Below are 24,241 nucleotides of genomic sequence, written 5' to 3'. Positions count from 1 at the left end.
GAATTTCGACAATAATGTCTCTTGGTTGATGCTCGAGACAAAATATTTGAAAATCAAAAGCTAATTAAAAAGATGAAGAGCTATATTCCAAAACCAAACCCACATGTTCCCTTACTTTCTCTGGAGAAAACTACTAACCTTCATCATTGTCTGGAACATTATAATAATCCTCAAGATCCTCTGATATAAGTGGTTGTACTGTTTCAGCTGTAACATGTAAAGTGGTGTGAACTTAAGTTGTTACATATCGTATTCAGTGTAATAAATATGTAAAGTGGTGTGAACTAAAGTTGTTACATATCGTATTCAGTGTAATAAAACATGTAAAGTGGTGTGAACTAAAGTTGTTACATAACGTATTCAGTGTAATAAATATGTAAAGTGGTGTGAACTAAAGTTGTTACATAACGTATTCAGTGTAATAAATATGTAAAGTGGTGTGAACTTAAGTTGTTACATATCGTATTCAGTGTAATAAATATGTAAAGTGGTGTGAACTAAAGTTGTTACATATCGTATTCAGTGTAATAAACATGTAAAGTGGTGTGAACTTAAGTTGTTACATATCGTATTCAGTGTAATAAATATGTAAAGTGGTGTGAATTAAACTTTCTCTAATTTTTGTGCTATTTTCACATTTCCTGACTGGTGTGAGAAAAATATTTCTCCTCACAAGTGAAAAGTCTGTTCTCAGCAAATTATTGGTTGAAATTTAATTGTGACGTTGAATTGCCTTGTTTTCTTCTGAATTTTCTTATTGTGACGTCATGAAAAAAGGCGACCATGCCTGATGACGTCACATCAAAAGTACACAACTATCCTCAAATCTTCGAAAAGTAAGGATAAAATTCATTAGAGAAACAGATTCCACCACTGTAACGCATGTATTACAATATTTCTCCACTCTCAACAGTTAAATTTTAATTATTTAAAAAGCTCGGCAAGTCTCTCGCTTTAAATAATAAAATTTAACTGTCTTAAGTGGAGAAATATTGTAATACACTTGTTGCAGTTATGGAATCTATATTTCTATAATTCTTTGACAACTCATCCCTTTCCACACCCATTGTATAAAAAAAAAATCAATGTGTGGTTGCCGGTGATCTCTGAAAATATTGGATGAGAACCATTGTCAGTTCACTGGATGAATCAAAATATGGTAACAGGTGTTAATGAAATTGACAACTTTGTGAAATGTGGAAGGCGCTCAAAGATGATTTTCGTTTAACAAATGAAAATTTATGTTTTAATCATCAGAGAAACAGGTTCTTACATAGTTATTCATGGATTATAGGATATATCCAATCTCAATAGTTAAATTATACATTTTAAAGTCCATGACAAGCCTCAGACTTTAAAATCAATAATTCAACTATCTCGATTGGATAGATCTAACAATCCACTGGTATGAATGTAAGAATCTATATTTATCAAAATATGTAAAGTGGCATGAGGTAAATATAATAAGATTTCTTATTCTGTGTAATTTACCTATAAAAGTCTTATGCAATCAATTTTGATTGACAAGATATTTTTCATATATTTTTTATTTATACTTTAAATCTGCTGTGGTCCTATGTACATGTATAGATTCTACCACTGTAATCTGCTGTGGTCCTATGTACATGTATATAGATTCTACCACTGTAATCTGCTGTGGTCCAATCTACATGTATATAGATTCTACCACTGTAATCTGCTGTGGTCCTATGTACATGTATATAGATTCTACCACTGTAATCTGTGGTGGTCCTGTGTACATGTTTATAGATTCTACCACTGTAACGAGTGTGATACAATATCTCCTGTGGTCCTATGTACATGTATATAGATTCTACCACTGTAACGAGTGTGATACAATATCTGCTGTGGTCCTATGTACATGAAGATAGATTCTACCACTATAACGAGTGTGATACAATATCTGCTGTGTTCCTATGTACATGTATATATATTCTACCACTGTAATCTCCTGTGGTCCTATGTACATGTATATAGATTCTACCACTGTAACGAGTGTGATACAATATCTGCTTTGGTCCTATGTACATGAAGATAGATTCTACCACTATAACGAGTGTGATACAATATCTGCTGTGGTCCTATGTACATGTATATATATTCTACCACTGTAATCTGCTGTGGTCCTATGTACATGTATATATATTCTACCACTGTAATCTGCTGTGGTCCTATGTACATGTTTATATATAGATTCTACCACCGTAACGAGTGTGATACAATATCTGATTGGTCCTATGTACATGTATATAGATTCTACCACTGTAACAAGTGTGATACAATATGCCCTATGTACATGTATATAGATTCTATCACTGAACAAGTGTGATACAATATGTCCTATGTACATGTATATAGATTCTATCACTGTAACGAGTGTGATACAATATGTCCTATGTACATGTATATAGATTCTACCACTGTAACAAGTGTGATACAATATGTCCTATGTACATGTATATAGATTCTACCACTGTAACAAGTGTGATACAATATGTTCTATGTACATGTATATAGATTCTACCACTGTAACGAGTGTGATACAATATGTCCTATGTACATGTATATAGATTCTACCACTGTAACGAGTGTGATACAATATGTCCTATGTACATGTATATAGATTCTACCACTGTAACGAGTGTGATACAATATGTCCTATGTACATGTATATAGATTCTACCACTGTAACGAGTGTGATACAATATCTGCTGTGGTCCTATGTACATGTATATAGATTCTACCACTGTAACGAGTGTGATACAATATCTGCTGTGGTCATACGTACATGAAGATAGATTCTAACACTGTAACGAGTGTGATACAATATCTGCTGTGGTCCTATGTATATAGATTCTACCACTGTAACGAGTGTGATACAATATCTGATTGGTCCTATGTACATGTATATAGATTCTACCACTGTAACGAGTGTGATACAATATGTCCTATGTACATGTATATAGATTCTACCACTGTAACGAGTGTGATACAATATGTCCTATGTACATGTATATAGATTCTACCACTGTAACGAGTGTGATACAATATGTCCTATGTACATGTATATAGATTCTACCACTGTAACGAGTGTGATACAATATCTGCTGTGGTCCTATGTACATGTATATAGATTCTACCACTGTAACGAGTGTGATACAATATCTGCTGTGGTCATACGTACATGAAGATAGATTCTAACACTGTAACGAGTGTGATACAATATCTGCTGTGGTCCTATGTATATAGATTCTACCACTGTAACGAGTGTGATACAATATCTGATTGGTCCTATGTACATGTATATAGATTCTACCACTGTAACGAGTGTGATACAATATGTCCTATGTACATGTATATAGATTCTACCACTGTAACGAGTGTGATACAATATGTCCTATGTACATGTATATAGATTCTACCACTGTAACGAGTGTGATACAATATGTCCTATGTACATGTATATAGATTCTACCACTGTAACGAGTGTGATACAATATGTCCTATGTACATGTATATAGATTCTACCACTGTAACGAGTGTGATACAATATGTCCTATGTACATGTATATAGATGCTACCACTGTAAGGAGTGTGATACAATATGTCCTATGTACATGTATATAGATTCTACCACTGTAACGAGTGTGATACAATATGTCCTATGTACATGTATATAGATGCTACCACTCTAACGAGTGTGATACAATATGTCCTATGTACATGTATATAGATGCTACCACTGTAACGAGTGTGATACAATAAATATCCACTTCAGACATCTACATTTTCAAATTTAAAACCCAAGGCTTGCTGAGCGTTTCAAATATTTAAATTTAACTTTCAGGAGTGAACAAATATAGTAGTTACAGGATATGGTGGTGGAATCAGGTTCTCTAATAATTTTTAAACATTATTAAAGTCATAAACATTTAACAAAACAAACCAGTTGAGAGAGCACTGGTTAACGTAGTTATAAGTCCATCTTTGGTTCTGTGGTAATGTTCCACTAATCTCTCTAAGCCATCAAATAATGGTCCATCATCTATATAATGTACTAACTGGCCCCTAAAGTCCTGAAATAGTCATAATTAATATGTTAACTCAAATGTTATATATCTTAGTGCATATTGAGAGATAGTTTAGTTTTGCACTTGTCTAAACACAGTAGCTAATATTATTATTATTATTTTGTTGAAGGCAAAAAATAGTTTAATTGCATTTATTTAAAACTCATTCAATGTTATTCCATCCAATTTATGTATATGAGAATATTCATATATATTCATGTTTCAGTTTTATCGTAATACTTTCTAAAAATTAGTTCTGTGCCAACTTCAACAATTTTTTTTTTTACTAATTTCAGATACAGAATTTTTTTTTTAAACCCAGAAACTTTATTTAAATAGTTCATGTCACTGTTATTATGATTTTTTGGTTATAAATGAGAAATGAGAAATTTAATTTGCAAAAAATTGTTGCAAATTTTTATGTTAATTGTGTGCAAGTTGTGGATATCTCAGCAAAGAATGGTAATTCAATTTTAAGAAAAAGTTTTTTTCCTCATTTATTCAAAAATTTTAGATGTTCCTACATTCAGACTTTTCTAGTTAAATTCTCCTTTCTGAATGTTATTTATTACATTATAAGAAATATTTATGTGCAATTCTAACCCTGGTATTTTTTATCCTAACAAAGTGTGCTATAAAATAAATAAAAGAAGAATGTTGCCATGGGACATAGACGTGTCTGCTTGTAAATGTGGAAGAGTCAATATACTAATTCAAACCTATTGACATTTTGTTTTCTTGATATTTAATGACATTTGTTTCTGTATGTTGTCATTATAAATTGCGCGGGGTTTTGAGTGTTAAAATAAAAAAGTAAAATTAGAGTGCAGGAATGAATTTTTAATCTATAAATGGACATAACTTAAGAATGGTGAACATGATACCCCCCAAATTCAAAAAAAAAGATCTGTGTTTGGTGGTAATAAGCATTGTTGAGGCAAACAAAAGTTATAAAACAGAAACAAATTTCTGGACATAAATACATACAGTCAGACAAGGGTAAACCTTAATGCCACTTAGCCTAGCAACAGGGCATAAAATGGAAAAAAACCAAATGACAGGTCAATTTCCAATTCTTGATATTTGATATTTAATGAAGACTTGTTCTAAGTCTAAATTGAACCAATTAAAAATATAAGAGTTAGTTTAGTTACCCAGCTATAACTACTATATGACCAGTAGTGATATTATAAATATGGACCAACACTCCTTTAATAAAATAATTACCTTAACCTTGACCTCATAATTGAATACATGATGTTTATGACAAACTGTGATCACATGATAGTTAACATCTTTCTTGTTTTTCCGTACTAAAAATAGTCCTTCTTTGCTTTGATGGGCTTCTAATAACATTGTGGCAGTCTGAAATGGAGAAGAATACTATTTATAATGATTCACATTACTTAAAATAAAAAAGATGTAAGTTGACAGGGATTCATTGTCTGTTAAATCAAGGAAATAATAATTGAAGGTGACTCACGTCCCTTTAAAGAAACACCAGCTATGTTTAACTATTAAAAGGAAAAAAATGTCAACATTGAAAGTGAAACTATTTGTTGACAAATTCAATCCACATTAAATCTTTCTTATACAGGTAAAAACCATGATTAACAGACTTTAGAACAATTCAATTGCACATACTATCTTTGAGTATTTGTATAAATGTGGTATCCCATGGTACTATGTTGAAATCTTTATTATGTCTCTATAATATTTGGTGAAATTAGCTCAGCCAAAAGATTCAGTTGCACATCTTATTCAAATACTGATAATTTTTAACAAAAAAACAGACTCTAAAAACACAAACATATATGTATACAACAAATGTTCAATACCCTCAGTTCTGTAAATTGACTATTTGACAATTCCCGTCAATTGACCCTGTTATTAGAGATCCCTTTTTAGTTGTCTCCCTTATGAGGGACACTCATTTTAATTTACAATGGGGAGCTAGTAGAAAGAGCAAATTTACCTGTGCGTAATGTGAGTAATCTGTAAGGTTTTCAAATCTTTTAACTACATTAATTTGTTGTTAAGATAAATACTTTTGTCATCAGAAATTGTTTTTCGTGAAAAATTAATTGAACTGCCGATACACAACTTTCAATTTGCTATGCTTTGCTTGGCAAAAGCCAATTTTGTCCGGTATGGAACCAGTCAACGATTCACAAAGGGAAGTAATTCGTTTAAAAAGTGTGTAACCAGATGCTCCGCAGGGCGTAGCTTTATACGACCGCAGAGGTTGAACCCTGAACGGTTGGGGCAAGTATGGACACAACATTCAAGCTGGAATCAGCTCTAAATTTGGATTGTGATTAAATAGTTGACACAGCATAGGTTTCTGACACAGAATGAATGTGTTCTAATGAACTTAAAATTTTTGTTTTCTCTTAGAGCAATTCACTATGCTGTTGAATATTAATCCTCTCAAAACAAGAATGTGTCCTCAGTACACGAATGCCCCACTCGCACTATCATTTTCCATGTTCAGTGGACCGTGAAATTGGGGTAAAAACTCTAATTTGGCATTAAAATTAGAAAGATCATATCATAGGGGACATGTGTACTAAGTTTGAAGTCGATTGGACTTAAACTTCATCAAAAAATACCTTGACCAAAAACTTTAACCTGAAGCGGGACGGACGGACGGACGAACGAACGGACAGACGGACGGACGGACGGACGCACAGACCAAAAAACATAATGCCCCTCTACTATCGTAGGTGGGGCATAAAAATGTTTGAAGAAATTTTCTTTTTTATTTATGAAATTTCAAATGAGAAAAATTGAACCCAATTTTTTTAATCACATCCCCCTTTCCCTTATTCCAAAACTAATCTCAATTAAAATTTCTAATGGAGTTTGCAACAATAACTACTCATTTAAATACATCATAAAATATTAAGATGTAAAAAAAACTGCTTGTTATCACTGAATGTTATTTATTATAATTTATCAGTTGGTAGTAAAAAGTGAATATACATTGTATATTGTATATAACAAAGATTTAAGTTGATTCTGGACAAAGAAAGATAACTCCAATTAAAAAAAAATCTTGCTATTGCACAATATTTTGCAATTAGATATTTCTTGCTTACTATTCTGGACAAAGAAAGATAACTCTAATTAAAAAAAAATTTGCTATTTCACAATATTGTGCAATTAGATATTTCTTGCCATTGCGCAATACTGTGCAATTGAAAAGACTTGCTATTGCACAATACTTAATATAATAATTTTAGATCCTGATTTGGACCAACTTGAAAACTGGGCCCATAATAAAAAATCTAAGTACATTTTTGGATTCAGCATATCAAAGAACCCCAAGATTTCAATTTTTGTTGAAATCAGACTAAGTTTAATTTTGGACCCTTTGGACTTTAGTGTAGACCAATTTGAAAACAGGACCAAAAATGAAGAATCTACATACACAGTTACATTTGTAGATTTGGTATATCAAAGAACCCCATTTATTCAATTTTTGATGAAATCAAACAAAGTTTAATTTTGGACCCCGATTTGGACCAACTTGAAAACTGGGCCAATAATCAAGAATCTAAGTACATTTTTAGATTCAGCATATCAAAGAACCTAACTGATTCATTTTTTGTCAAAATCAAACTAAGTTTAATTTTGGACCCTTTGGACCTTAATGTAGACCAATTTGAAAACGGGACCAAAAGTTAAGAATCTCCATACACAGTCATGACAGTTAGATTCGGCATATCAAAGAACCCCAATTATTCAATTTTGATGAAATCAAACAAAGTGGGACCAAAACTCCCAAAATCAATACCAACCTTCCTTTTATGGTCATAAACCTTGTGTTTAAATTTCATAGATTTCTATTTACTTATACTAACGTTATGGTGCGAAAACCAAGAAAAATGCTTATTTGGGTCCCTTTTTGGCCCCTAATTCCTAAACTGTTGGGACCTAAACTCCCAAAATCAATACCAACCTTCCTTTTGTAGTCATTAACATTGTGTTTAAATTTCATTGATTTCTATTTACTTAAACTAAAGTTATTGTGCGAAAACCAAGAATAATGCTTATTTGGGCCCTTTTTTGGCCCCTAATTCCTAAACTGTTGAAACCTAAACTCCCAAAATCAATCCCAACCGTTCTTTTGTGGTCATAAACCTTGTGTCAAAATTTCATAGATTTCTATTAACTTAAACTAAAGTTATAGTGCGAAAACCAAGAAAATGCTTATTTGGGCCCTTTTTGGCCCCTAATTCCTAAAATGTTGGGACCAAAACTCCCAAAATCAATAACAACCTTCCTTTTGTGGTCATAAACCTTGTGTTAAAATTTCATAGATTTCCATTCACTTTTACTAAAGTTAGAGTGCGAAAACTAAAAGTATTCGGACGCCGGACGACGACGCAGACGACGACGACGACGACGCCAACGTGATAGCAATATACGACGAAAATTTTTTCAAATTTTGCGGTCGTATAATAACAGAATCAAATCGGTAATTGGCAAATGGACTATTAATCCATCAAAAGTAATAACAAAATTATGAAATCTTGAAAGGTCATTTATACCAGGTCCTGCAGATCAGGGCTAACTATTTCCCGATTAAATAATTTTAGATAAGAACTCTTTATGAAGGTCATTATCGTATATGATTATTTTTTAAGGTAAGATCTAAAGATAATTCAGATCAGATCAAAACAAATATTACTGTGGATTTATCTATTTTCATGGGTTGAGAAAAACCATAACATTTCCTGGATATTTGATTTCTTGGTTTTGAAAAAGTCTGCATACAGCCTTATAGAAAATTTGTCCTTCGTTGAACATTTAAATTCGTTGTTCAACTGTACCCACGATATCCACGAAAAATTGGTATCCAACGAATAATAATGAATCCACAGTGACCATCTAATGATGAGACGTACTTAAGATTAAAACCAATGAATTATTTACCTTCCTGTCAATGAGACGTACTTAAGATTAAAACCAATGAATTATTTACCTTCCTGTCAATGAGACGTACTTAAGATTAAAACCAATGAATTATTTACCTTCCTGTCAATGAGACGTACTTAAGATTAAAACCAATGAATTATTTACCTTCCTGTCAATATGAGAATGAAACCATAATTCTTTTCTTGTTCTTATTGATCTGTAGTCTGGAAAATCTGTAATAGATAGTCGCTTATATAAAATAAATACTTAAAAACGTTTGAAAATATTTTGTTACTAAACATGATTTTAAAAAGGTTGAATATCTATACTATATTAAAAGAGTTTTCCATAATGTTATATTTAGTTTTGTTTGATCTGGTTGTCAATAAGTTATTGAAATGCTAAGATTTTTGTGCTTTTAAATGAGAATCAGATGTGGGAAGATATATCAGTGGCGGATCAAGAACTTTTCCTAAGGGGGGGGGGGGGGGGGGGGCGCTGACTGACCAAAGGGGGGCCGGCTCCAGTCATGCTTCAATGACTCCCTATACATGTATAATCAACCAAATTTTTCCCACAAAAGGGGGGGCCCTGGATCCGCCTATGTATATGTGAAGAAACAAATCGTCACTGATAAATAATAAAAAAAAAAAGCACCTTAAATTCATTAACCACAGCTTTTAAGATTTTATAAGATTGTAATAATTGGTTAATTATCACATACTGTGGATTCATTTATTTTCGTGGATACTAATTTTTCCTGGATTGAAGATACCTTGCATTTTTGTGGATATGGGATTTGGTGGTTCTGCCAATTTCTGGATACAACTTAATAGAAATTCGTCTTTTGTTGAACATTAAAATTTGTGGTTCTCATATACCCATGAATTTTGGTATCTAATGAATAATAATAGATCCACATTACTTAATATTTGTAAACAATTCGTTCTGATATATCTCTTTGCTAATTAAACACATACTTAATATTTGTAAAACAATTCGTTCTGATATATCTCTTTGCTAATTAAACACATACTTAATATTTGTAAACAATCCGTTCTGATATATCTCTTTGCTAATTAAACACTTACTTAATATTTGTAAACAATTCGTTCTGATATATCTCTTTGCTAATTAAACACATACTTAATATTTGTAAACAATTCGTTCTGATATATCTCTTTGCTAATTAAACACATACTTAATATTTGTAAAACAATTCGTTCTGATATATCTCTTTGCTAATTAAACACATACTTAATATTTGTAAACAATCCGTTCTGATATATCTCTTTGCTAATTAAACACTTACTTAATATTTGTAAACAATTCGTTCTGATATATCTCTTTGCTAATTAAACACATACTTAATATTTGTAAACAATCCGTTCTGATATATCTCTTTGCTAATTAAACACATACTTAATATTTGTAAATAATCCGTTCTGATATATCTCTTTGCTAATTAAACACATACTTAATATTTGTAAACAATCCGTTCTGATATATCTCTTTGCTAATTAAACACATACTTAATATTTGTAAACAATCCGTTCTGATATATCTCTTTGCTAATTAAACACATACTTAATATTTGTAAACAATCCGTTCTGATATATCTCTTTGCTAATTAAACACATACTTAATATTTGTAAACAATCTGTTCTGATATATCTCTTTGCTAATTAAACACATACTTAATATTTGTAAACAATCCGTTCGGTTGTATCTCTTTGCTAATTAAACACATACTTAATATTTGTAAACAATCCGTTCGGTTATATCTCTTAGCTAATTCATAAGGAGTAGATCCATCCTCTGCTCTGGGAAATAATGGTGCATGATGGTTCAGTAATTCCTACAACAGAACAAAATGACAACTATACACTCTGTTTGACATTTTACAAATCCTCACTAAATTAACTTCAATGCAAATTTCTCACAATTTTATCACAATAATTGAGGAATTGACATTATTGTAGACTCATCAGTTTGGACAAAACTACATTATAGAACTGTTGATTCATTATTATTCGTTGTTGGATACCAATTTTCGTGGATTTTGTGGGTACAGGTGAACCAAGAATTCAAATGTTAAACGAAGTAAAAATTTTCTATCAGGTCGTATGCAGATTTTGGCAAAAAAATAAATTACATATCCACGAAAAAGGCAAATTTTCCGCAATCCACGAAAATTGGTACCCACAGTTATTCAAATCAGTTTGAAAAAATAATTATCATTTTTTTTTATCTAAATGGGTAACCATTTTCGATTGACTAGCTCGAAATGAAATAATACACGTAACAAGCATTAGTCCCCTGCTGGTAATAAATTTATTGTATAGGCACAAAATTCTAACTTGATCTATAACTTGTCATGGTGTACACTATATCACAAATACAGATTTCTTCTATGTATACAACACCATCTAGAGAGTCAAAAGATACCAAAGGGATAGCTGTAATAGATATGGCAAGTTCAACTACAGCACTCAAATAGGGTTGGAATGCAGAGGAAGCAGAAACTATTGTATGAGTGCACAGGGGTAACTTAGTTGAAATATCTTTTTGACCTTGACTTTCACTGTACGGTTTTCTTCCTTGTACCTCTTACACACGTTCTAGTAGTGATGAATAATATTACCAAGTTCAATACCTGTCTCTGAGGGGTTTGAACCTAGGGGTCCACTACAGTACTTAATTGATAGGGGGTGATGTTGGGCTTCTGTTTCCCTCACCATTTGCATTTAACATAGATTTTAAAAATGTATGTCTTTTTATATATCGTGTAGATTAAAATGTACCCTTTTCCCACATTGTTTGGATTTCATGTGGTGTGTAATGTAAGCAGAGTACTAGTGGAATACCAAAGTGTCAAAAGAGAGAAAATTGGTTGATAAAAACACAGTAGGGAACACCAAGAAAGATGTAAGATGAAGAAGTTATTGGAACCTTATTGACCTAATCAGATATTTCTGATAATTTTCCTGACCTATTCACATATTTTTAAGCTTGGGGCCATAAAAAAGAATACCGGTAGGTTTGTTTGCCCAAACGCTACCAACCCAGAAAAAAGCTGCCTACTCAAATTCTTTTATTGTCCTGATTTGAAGAAGTTTTTTTTAATCAGATAGGAATGAAGACTAATAAACACCCTATACTTCAATTTCTCTTTTTGAAATAAAAAAAGAAAATGCCTACCTACCTACCCACTGTCTCAACCTTTGAGTAGGGTTTGGGCAAACTTAATTTTTTTTAATTGTGGCCTGGAAAGGTGACATCTTCCACCTTGTATTTAGGAAGTGAAACAACAAGGTTAGAACAAATTGATGACAGATATATACACACATAAACTGATGTGTAAGATTGACAAACTTACAATAATTGGCCTTTTGTTGATTGATGGGCAGTGGCCTAACAAAGAGTCTCAAATTATAAATCTAAGGTATAAAAAAGAAGATGTGGTATGATTGCCGAGACAACTATCCACAAAAGACCAAAATGACACAGACATTAACAACTATAGGTCACCGTACGGCCTTCAACAATGAGCAAAGCCCATACCGCAGTTTATCAAAAAGAACACAACCTTTTGATCAACTGCATTGATAAGATTATATACCTGTATACAATGTTTATGGCCTTTGTACGCAGCAACATGTAATGCCACCCAACCAGTTTTTGGACATCTGAGTTGTACATCAGATTTTCCTTCCTCTATTAAAATCTTGACTATATTTGGTCTGTTTGTCACACATGCTCTCTGAAATGAAAGAAACACATAGGATTAATCAGGATGCATTAGTGACATTTAATGCTGGAAAATATTTTTTATCAAATCTTTTCTTTATGAACTAAATATAAAAAAGAAATAAAAGAATACCTTTTTACATGTAGTAATATTTTCCTAGATTTTAAGAATGTTTATGAAAAATGCATATGAAATCTGCTCAGATGTACAGTGGCTGATATTAATTTTGTTTAAGGAATGATATCAACAGATTAAGTATTTTTTTGAAGCCACTGTTTGAGCATTTGTTAATGCTGTATCAATAAATATATATATATATTTTATACTGGAGATTTCTATCTAAGCTATTATTTTCTTCCTTGTAACTTTTGTTATTCTAGGAACTTGCAGTCAGGGAGTGGATTTTTTGTGTGTCCATGTATGTAATGGCATATCTTTGATAGTATCTGTAAAACATTTTTACAACTTGTCTTTTGTTGTACATTTGTATATTGTTTTTTATTTATGCTGTTTAATTGCTGCATTTATTATTGATTTTTTCAAAATATGCAACAGGTGCCAAATACACAATTTGGTTGTAAGTGTTAAGCTTCTGCTGAAAAGAGAAGAATAAATGTTTTTCAGCACAAAATGTACTGGTAAGTTTAACCATAGAAGTATCATATTTATCAAGGTTTTAATATATAAAACATATTAATGGCCTGAGATAACCTTACATGTAATGCTGTAAACCCAGCTTTGTCAATCATCTCCACATCAGCCTCTTTTTCAATCAATATTTTCACAATTTCTTCAAAGCCATAGTTTGCTGCATCATGGAGACAAGTAGACCCTATGTAAATAGAAAATCAGAATAATTTTATGTCAATATATAATACTTTCTTTGAAAAGCTGGAACATGGTGTAATTCCTCTCGAGAAAACATAAAATAATCACTCATCTTATTTTATCACCACAAAATACTCAAAACCTTAACAATAGAAAAAAACATAAAGTACCAATCATAAATTTATTTACAGTTACTTAAAGGTAGTTCAAAGTCAATTTTGACTAATAAAAAGACAAAGTTTCCCCAGACAAAAACAACAATCAGTACACATCCACTGGATTTAGTATTCAGACATTATAAACAGTCTGGGGAAAGCATGACCTTGTTGTGATATGCCAACATATAAATATTAACCAGATGTAGAACATTTCATTGACTGATTTAATCTAATGTTTGATTTTTTCCATGTTTTATGAACTTCCCATCTTTTGAAACTACCTTGATGTTTTTTAATATTCTAATATTATTCTTAACCCTACCCATGATGTTATATTAACACTTACCACATGATGTTTCATTTAGACTTATCCCATGATATTTTATTAACATGTACCCCATGATGCTTTATCAACCCTCAACCTCATGATGTTTAATTGACACTAACACAATGATATTTAAACACTGACCCCATGATGTTTTGTTAACACTGACCCCATGATGTTTTGTCAACACTGACCTCATGATGTTTTGTCAACACTGACCTCATGATGTTTTGTTAACACTGACCCCATGATGTTTAGTCAACACTGACCCCATGATGTTTTGTTAACACTGACCCCATGATGTTTTGTTAACACTGACCCCATAATGTTTTGTTAACACTGACCTCATGATGTTTTGTTAACACTGACCTCATGATGTTTTGTCAACACTGACCTCATGATGTTTTGTTAACACTGACCCCATGATGTTTTGTCAACACTGACCCCATGATGTTTTATTAACACTGACCCCATGATGTTTTGTCAACACTGACCCCATGATGTTTTGTTAACACTGACACCATGATGTTTTGTTAACTCTTACTCCATGATGTTTTATTAACACTTATCGCATGATCAGGGTTTCCCCTAGGTCAATTATTTTTTTCGCCACCTCTTTCGCCACTTTATTATTTTTTTTGCCAAGTATCATAAATATATTTTTTGTTTAAAATTTACCTTTTTTTCTCCCCCCCTCTTCCCTTAAATAAGCTGATTATGCCCATTGTGTCTATGATTATTCTCTCAAACTTATTTCAGAGTCTACATTTTAATGAATATACACTAAACATTTACTTTAAAACAACAAAATTTTTTAACTTAAAAGGGAAAAATATTCATTGCATTTTAAACAATTTTCTAAATGAGGGGGCCACTATACTTTTAATATTAAAGAAGATATGAGTCCTGGAATATAACAAAATTAATGGACATGTTTTGATCATATAATTCCAGTATAGTTCGTAGGGAAAGTTTCTTTAAAAGAAAAATACTGATGTACCCTTTTGTACTAAGAAGTGGTTTTTACAACAAAACAAAATTTTTTATCACATGCAATTGATCCCTCACTTCATGTGTAGTCATTAAATTGAAGGGTTACTTTCATTCGAGGGCTTGTTCCCAACCTTTTTGATATATTTATTTATAACAACAGTTTTCTTTTCTTGACCATCGTAAATGAAAAAGTTGAGACGTAAAACTATGCTTGAAACACGTGTGTCACTCAAACAACTTTAAAGTAGTCTCCCTAATCAATTACCTATATTAAAGTCAAAGAATAATTAAAGTTTTAAATCTGAAATTTTTCTTGCTTTTGAACATTTTCGTCACAACAATAGCTTTCTTTTCTAAACTATCTTCAAAAGGAGAGGAGACGTCAAAAGTTTGCTTCAAACACCTGCGTCGCAAAGGGGTAAATAAAATTCTAAATGTGACATTTAGCGGAAGCCATTTAACCATATCATTTTGTATATCAATTCAATCAACACCTTTATTAATTAGTCCTTTGTTGTCGATAGCTATAAAATGCAATCAGCTGATTATTGATTTTCTGTCCAAATCTTAATGAGGTCATGGTGAATTCGGAGTATTGTCTGATGGGGTAAAGTTCAAGAAACTTGAAAAAAAGTAAATAAACAAGATGGAGGAAAATAAATCGTTATATATATCTCTTTCGCCAAATTCTTTTGCAAATGATGAATTTTATCCCCACAATTATTATTTTTTCGCAAATTGCGAAAATGGATGGCGACCGCCAGTGGAATCGCTGCATGATGTTTTATTAACACCAACCTCATGATGTTTCATTAACACTTACCCCATGATGTTTTATTAACACTTACCCCATGAAGTTTTTTAAACACTTACCCTCATGGTGTTTTATTAACACTCCCCTCCCCCATGATGTTTTATTAACACTTACCCCATGACGTTTTAGCATTTATATCAGGACATAATCTATGATTCAAAATTTTTCGAACTTGGTCTGCTATTCCTTAAAATAAAACATAACATGATCATAAATGAGAAACATAAGAAATAATATGTATAATATTGTTTAAAACATTTTAAAAACAAAGTTTTGTTAATTAGTAAGTATTTAACTAGTCAGCACATTTTGTAATGCTAAAACTGCAAGAGCAAAATGGATGACATTTGCATTTGAAAAAAATTAAATATTCCAAAACCAAAAATAGAACCAGATAGAAATGTAATGATACCATTATTATCTAACAATCATTCTTTCAAGAATTTCAATGAATTTTGTGTTGATTGAAGACTATCATATAGCTTCTTGAAGTAGGATGGTAACCATGTGTACGAATCAGATCTAATCTAATATTGTTAGGTTGATTTTCTAGGCACTTTAAATACTAATATAATACATATACTTCTTTGTTTACGAAATGAACACTAACACATGGTTATCGACTTCCTGTAAACCAACAATGATTGAATGAAATAAAAACAAACGATTTAGTAAATATATTTATTTATTCATAACAAAATATGACACATTAACAATTTATCAAGTCACTGCAAGCACTTGACAATCTGACTGTCTCCAGAAAACAAATCCAGATATTTTTTTTTCACCGTCGTCCTGAAAACAGAAAATAATACATACATAACACGCACCCGAGTATAACACGCAGGGACAAAGACAGAGAAAAAAACCTGCGGCTTATTTAACGATTTATACGGTATATATATCTCTGCCTTGAACATTAAAATCTGTTGACTATCAATATCAATTTCAGTAACTATCAACCTTAACAAATCAAATTCAATTTACATCTTACCTTCTACAACAGCCCTGTGTAAAACATTTGTCTGACCTAGCTGTCTTGCCTTATTTGGTGGTATTTCTGCACAGCAATGTTGTGTTAGTTGTGTAATTAATCCATTTGGTGATGATTGATAATGAGTAACTAACTTGTCAAGACCTGAAAAACACACAAAATCATTAGTTAATAGAAGCTGATTTCACTTGCAAACATTGAACACAACAAATAATTTTCATGATGAAACATTTTCTACATGGATTTTAAAGCTAGAGGCTCTGTCATGTCTATAGAGCCTGTGTTGCTCCCCTAGGTCTATGAGCATCTTTAACAATGGACACTCTCCAACATTGTTGATTAAAATAGAATTCATGACAAAATTTTCTTTTTTTGTTTATCTTGTATAACTGCTGATCATTTTTTTCTGTGTACAGTTGCTATCATTATTCTTTCGTTTTGGCTCAAAACACAAAAAAGGGTAAAATCACTCCTATACCATATATCAAGTGTCTACTAACAATTTGGGAAACATTTGCCATTTATAGATATTGTCTTGCTGATAGAATCTTACCATGAACTATTGGTCCTTCATCAATTTGGTAATGTCCTTTGTAGATTTCTTTGATCTGGAAATGATAGACCTTGCCCTTATGTGTGACAGAAACAACATAGTCTTGTGTGGAACTGGTGCTGTCTCTTATCAAGAACATACCATCCATGTTAGCATGGGCAAGACCTAAAAAAATATTACATTAAATATATTTCTCTAACACTAGTTGTGCAGCATGCAAAGACACACTTTTTTCAATATACTTTAAATTAAGAAATTATTGTCTGCATTTATATTGTTTTATTTTCTAATAATGAGCCAAAAAAGCAAGATTAATTACTGTGATCTTCATGAATGTTGTAGGTACTAATTTTCATGGATTGAGAAAAACTTGCATTTCTAGATACTTCATTCATGGTTTAAACAATGTCTGCATACATTATTATGTAAAACTTGTAGTTCATTGTTCATCCAAATTCAAGGTTCACAAGTTACCATGAAATCCATGAATAATAATATATTATATATTGTGTATCATTCTTCTTTTTTCATTGGTTATTATGATCACATGATTCAAAGGGTGTTACATGTTCATGAAGCCTTGTTTCTATTTTTAAATTTATGGACCTTATGTTTCTATTCAATTTGACAGTCAAAATTCAAAATCTTGCAAAAAACAATGTTAATTATACATTAAGAAAATTGAACTCCACTTACATGATACAGTTGTATTTAGCATATAAATAAAGGATTCCATCAATATGTTATACCAGGACCTGTTAGATAATATAGACACTCAAAATAAGTCCTCGGTCAATATAATCTGAACAGGTCCATATTTACAGAACAAGTTTATAATAATTGGCATGTCATGTCATTAGACTTAATAGTTTCAGTTTCTCTAATTAAGAGCATTCATTTTGGTATGGTTCCATTTTACAAAATTTGTATTAAAATGGAAACATACATGCTTGTTCAACTTTTACATAAATTAGGCCATTAGTTTTCTCCTTTGAATTGTTTTACATTGTCATTTCAGGACCTTTAATAGCTGACTATGCGGTACAGGCTTTGCTCATTGTTGAAGGCTGTACAGTGCCCTATAATTGTTAATTAATTCTGTGTTATTTTGGTTTCTTCAAGAGAGTTGTCTCATTCAGGGAATCATACCACATCTTCTTTTTTATATATATATATATATGCTCTTAATTAGAGAAGCTGAAACTATTTATTTGAAATGTTTTAAAAATAATTAGAATTAGTTTTAAACACTTGACATTTATCATGTTTATTTATTGCTTGATTCATTATATAAAAACTATTTAAAAGACAGACAGTGGTACAGATTTTAACTTATTGTTGTTAAAAAACAATATACAATACTTAAATACTTATTTTATGAAGGAGGACTTGAAATAATTTATAGCGAGCTAAAAAAAACCCAGAAATTATGTCACCTTATTTGAGCATTTAGACCAATATTTCCTGAAGATGATATCATCGGCGTAGTTAGTCATTTTTCAATATAAGTACTTCAATTCAAATCAATTCCAAATGTATGTCAAATATAGAAATACTTAAAGTACATGGGAAATATATCTAACCAGCAATTCTTTTATTTTAATATTATCCGATTTTGTCAAATGTATTTTTGAATGTTGAAGAGATATTTTCCATAACAATTTGATAAATCTATCTGTTTGAAAGAGCTCTGTAGAAAACAAATAACATTATACTTGTGGTTCATTTCGTTAGATAATTTATTCAGTAAGGACTCTTACAGAATTCTTTTTGAAGACAAAAAGGGGTGCCAGAAAGCCTCATTGAACAATGAAACTTATATATTTCTAAAGAATTAGTGGATGAAAAAATAATGCAGTGATTTTGTTATTACGTTTTTCGAATTTAAGCTTAATATAGTTTAAAAATATATGTGATAAGAAATTATGGGGTGTTGCCTTTAATGTTAAGTGTTCTCATATTTTCAAAAGTTTACATCTATTATAAGTACCGGTAAATGATCTTTTTCATTGGTTAGTTTAGGTTTTACCCATTTTTAAACATAAAGTACTGGCAAGCCATACTGAACTTTGACTTATTATGTTTTGAATAAAAAGAGACCTCGGTGGTACCCACTGCCAGGGAATATTATATTTGACTAAAATAAGGTTTTCTTTCCATTTGAAAAGAATATTATTTCCTTTTAAAAATGTTTTTCATATTCAACACACCATTAATCAATACACATACATCAGTTCCTAGTATATAGTATTCTATGATGTGGTTTATAAATGAAAGATTTAAAATCATTTGAAGTTCACTCATTTAATTTGTTTTCATCAAGAAGGAGAGATTACTGATAACCACAGCTAAAATCTTAATTCAATTTACATTTTATAATCTAGGTAATGATCGTGACTTCCTTATTCTATTTATAACTATACTTTAACTCTCAAAGATAAATTTACTATCCTAATCCTCTGTATTTTAAAATGACAAGTACACTAAGTCATAGAGATACAATATTGTATCTCTTTCACATCAAAGGTGAAAAAAACATGAAGGACATTAAACACTATATTAATACATATAACTTAAAATAAGCAACCTTTAATTAAAAACAAATATATGATCCAATGTACTTATATATGTATATTAAAGAAAACTTTTTAAGTAGAAAACTAGCAACCTTGTAAAATATCACAATTATGCAACTATGTACAAGAAAGGGGATTGAATGTGAACAGAATGTTATACAACACAGAAAAGTACATACATTATATGTCTTCATATTCTGACTCAACAAATGTACAAAATCTTCCTACCAACATGTAGGAAGGGTTATACACAGACAGTGGATCCGCATATGGACAGATGATGTGGAAATTTGAAAATGTTCAAATGTGTGCAACTATATTGTATCATTTCAATGTTTTTAAAATTCTACTGTTACATTCTTTCCCAGAAATATTCAAACTGTAATGAAGGATTAAATAAATCTAATATAAACATAATAAATATCCTTTCTAGATAACTAGTATATACATGTATATCAGTTTCACACAAGATATATTCAAAACAAAAATTTATGACAGCACAGACAACTTTCCTTCCCTATTGTTAATTTCCCTTTTTTGGATGATCAGATGATGTGCCTTTGGCCCCTTCGGTAAGTATAAAGTCCTAATCTATAATTAGACATCTGCAGTTACATTGTACAACAAGAATTTGAACAATCAGACCTCAGGGCATCCATTGTGGGGGCTTGGATAGGACTTTGAGGTAGTTGATTCCAGTCAACAATTAATCATTCTATGGATGAAGCTGTATTAATAGGAACCCCTTGGTGTCCTGACTCTGGAAAACCTGTCTCTGATATTGCCTGGTTGTTACGCTTGTTCTCCTGATGTAATCTGGTATGGTGACAGATGCCTCTCCATGCAAGAACTTATACAGGAGTATGAGCCTTACTCCTTTTCTGCATTTTACTGGATAAGCCAGACAAGTGTCTGTAGGATGTTAGTAACAGGTCCTGGTTCCAAGAAATATTTTTTTGTTACAAATTGGGCAGCTTATATTTGCACCCTATAGATTTGTTTAATTCAGCATTTTTTGTACATCTCATAATGCTGATGCATACTCAAGGTGTGGTCTAACTAACCTTTAGTATGGAAACTCTCTTTTGTATCATTGGACATTGAGTTCCTTCTTAATAATTCTAGTGTTTGATTAGCTTTTCATGTTAATTCAGGTAAATGTATATACAATGTAGTTGTTTCCAGGTAATGCCCTATTATGTTGTTGTTTCAAACAACAGGGTTGCTTTTTCTGGTCAGCATAAGGATTAACTAATTTGCTGGATGAAATGTCATCTGCCAGGGTCTGGCCCTTTCTACAAGTTGTGCAAGATCTTGCCGCCTGCTGCTTACATTTAATTTATTTCACCATCTACACACACTTATTGATTTTGTAGTAACTCATCAGCTGAAAAAGTTGCTGATGTGGGACTGTGTCAAATGCCTATGAATATCTAAGAATCATATCAACATCTTTTTTTATAACAGATGATTGGGCGACTGATTCTATAAAGTTCACTGATCGAATTTCACAGGTATGATGTTATCTGAAACCAGGCTGATATAAAAAAAGATGTGGTAAAAATGTATTATTACCAATCAGACAACTCTTCACAAGAAATAAAATAACACAGAAATTCGCAGCTAAATGTGATTTTCCTAAATGATCAATTAAATGGCGGTAGATGATATGTTCCAATTGTTTTACATAATACTGAGGTAAGAGAGACAGGCCTGTTGTTGACCACACGTGTATGATCTCCGTTTTGATAAATAGCTGTGATTTCTAGCTTCAACTCCTATGATTTCTAGCTTCAAGTCCTATGATTTCTAGCTTCAACTCCTATGATTTCTAGCTTCAAGTCCTATGATTTCTAGCTTCAACTCCTATGATTTCTAGCTTCAACTCCTATGATTTCTAGCTTCAACTCCTATGGTAATGTCCCAGTTTCCAAAGACTGATTTAATATGTGTGTCAGAAATGATAATGTTTGGTCTAATGCTAGTCCAAATAATTCCTATGTCTTGAGCATGTTGAAAGGCAAAAAAAAGCATCACAGCAAAAATGAAGATAGTCTTAATGTGTTCAACTTTATAAGTAGTTTAAAAAATATCATAGCCTTTCAAGACATCATAATTACTTGGACTACATTTACATGTACTTTATAAGAAGCTTTCAAACATTGAGGAGTTTTTAAACACAACCTTAAGACCTACATGACCCAAAGCGATACCTCATTGAGGAGTTTTTAAACACAACCTTAAGACCTACATGACCCAAAGCGATACCTTATTGAAGCTAAAAAAAATATCCATTTTGTAGCACAATTCATACAAATAGACTTGATTAGTTCCTAGTACATTCTATTTTCATGAGATTTTGTGTGGAGACCTACATGTACATTTACATCTGTACACACCAATCTGTGCCTGTATACAAAAACTCTTGCCAAATGATGTTAATGGTAAATTTTTGTGCATGACGATAAAATGTGCTCTTTTAAAAATTGAATGATTGTGATGAATCACTTTAATTTTTCCAAAAATGAGTGTAATGATAATTACTTGAGACCTCTGACAAATCACGATAAGAATTTTGACAAATTACAGTCAAATTTTCACCAATTTTGATGCTAACGGTAGCCAATATGACCGTTTGATGTCGACGCTACCCTCATACACACTGCATGCTTTTTATTTTATTGTCAATTTAAAAATTACCTTCCTTAAGCAGCTGCTCTGCTGTATCTCTTGGTATTTTCTTGTGATACCATTTAACGTTTTCATCAAGACGTTCTATTTCCTTTTTATCATTTTCTAAAAGTTTGTCAATGTGAAAGTTCTGTAAGAGTTTGCTGATATTTGCAACTTTAGTGATGTCCTCGTTGGCGTAAATTGTGTCATTTTCCTCTTCGTGGCTCATTTTGATTTCTAGCTATAGATTTTCACTGTATATTACTAAACACTTCACATTTTGCACTTGTTTTCTACACAGGAGTTTTTACTTCCGTGTTCATAGTAGGGTAGTGTTTTCGTCACGTGATATGATTGTCCTCGACACATTTACACCAGTATTATTGTTTATCTTTAAAATACAATACCTGAATTAAATCCAAACAACATCATTATCTATAATAGACATTACTATAAAATTAACTTTTGTTGACAATTTTCCGAAGATTGCATTTGTTCTCGACATTAGTTTTGTATCATGACTTTTATTATGAAGTGTTGATTTACCTCTAACATCAAACTAACAAAGTTGAAACAAACACAAATTAATTCTTTATCCCTTTTAAATGGCTCTTTTAAGATACACATTAATAAAATCACAAAGTTCATACAATACCAAAAAAAAAAAAACCACACATAATTTAACAAACATATATATTGAATTTAATAGTTGAAAATTATTGATAATTGATAATAATGAATAAAAGCGTACAAAGAGGGATAACTCAATTTGTTAACTCGAACTTTTAATTCAAAAATATGCTGTACTTTCTGAATTAGGTTTATTCCTACTTTCATTGTCAGCCTTTGAAAATACTATTAATTTCTGGCACCATATCATTATCTACGAATTTTGAATGGTAGAACAATTGGCGATCTACTTGGTAAATATACTTGTATAAAATATAATGGTTCTAGTGTTGTTGACTATGCAGTTGCATCTGCAAACTTATTACATGTTTATGCCATAAATAGTTTTACTGTGCATGCCTTTACAACATTATCAGATCATTGTGCAATAAGCTGTAGCTTGTTAACATCTTTTTATGACAATACTAAAACCCAACAAGCATATTTAAAACCACTCCCAGGTAAATTTTTATGGGATTCAGAAGCTATAAATCGTGACTCTACACTAATACAGGATAAAAATACAAGTACCAAACTCAGGAAATTTCTCAGTACAAAATACTTAAATTGTAATGAGGCTGTTAATGACTTAAACACAATTCTTCAAGAAACAGCTTTGGCTTCGGCCAAATTTATCAAAGGGCGCCTTAAAAAGCAAACAAATAAACCAAAAAGAAAACCCTGGTTTTCAGGTTCATGTGATGACTTATATAAAACTGTTAAGCACTATGCCTTTCTTATAAATAAATTTCCATTTAATGGAGCTTACAGAAAAGAATACTACTCTTATCGCTCAAAATTGAGGCGAAAATGTAAACAAGAAGAAAAATTATACAAGAATAAAATATGTTCTGATCTGTCCAATAATATCAAAAGTGACCCAAAATCCTTCT

At 31.4% G+C, this 24,241-nt stretch overlaps 1 protein-coding gene across 3 annotated transcripts in view; it reads right to left on the bottom strand.

Moving 5' to 3' along the window:
- Positions 1-23,243, bottom strand: part of LOC139517792 (tyrosine-protein kinase HTK16-like) — a 42,517-nt gene extending 19,274 nt beyond the window's left edge. For 2 of the 3 annotated variants that reach the window (XM_071309231.1, XM_071309232.1), the window contains exons 1-11: positions 22,707-23,229; positions 17,431-17,595; positions 16,878-17,021; positions 15,998-16,069; positions 13,482-13,597; positions 12,637-12,777; positions 10,767-10,872; positions 9,180-9,247; positions 5,319-5,456; positions 3,968-4,097; positions 139-207 (exon numbers count right to left, since the gene is read on the bottom strand). In XM_071309231.1, coding sequence (XP_071165332.1) covers positions 139-207; positions 3,968-4,097; positions 5,319-5,456; positions 9,180-9,247; positions 10,767-10,872; positions 12,637-12,777; positions 13,482-13,597; positions 15,998-16,069; positions 16,878-17,021; positions 17,431-17,595; positions 22,707-22,908 — 1,351 coding nt within the window. In that variant the 5' untranslated portion in view covers positions 22,909-23,229. Of the gene's footprint in view, positions 1-138; positions 208-3,967; positions 4,098-5,318; positions 5,457-9,179; positions 9,248-10,766; positions 10,873-12,636; positions 12,778-13,481; positions 13,598-15,997; positions 16,070-16,877; positions 17,022-17,430; positions 17,596-22,706 lie in introns of all 3 variants that reach the window. The other variant, XM_071309230.1, reaches the window with a different exon arrangement.
- Between the last annotated feature and the right edge of the window lie 998 nt (positions 23,244-24,241).

The sequence above is a fragment of the Mytilus edulis genome, chromosome 3 (genome assembly GCF_963676685.1).
Source record: "Mytilus edulis chromosome 3, xbMytEdul2.2, whole genome shotgun sequence".
NCBI lineage: Eukaryota > Metazoa > Mollusca > Bivalvia > Mytilida > Mytilidae > Mytilus > Mytilus edulis.
This window is presented reverse-complemented; position numbering and strand designations above follow the sequence as displayed.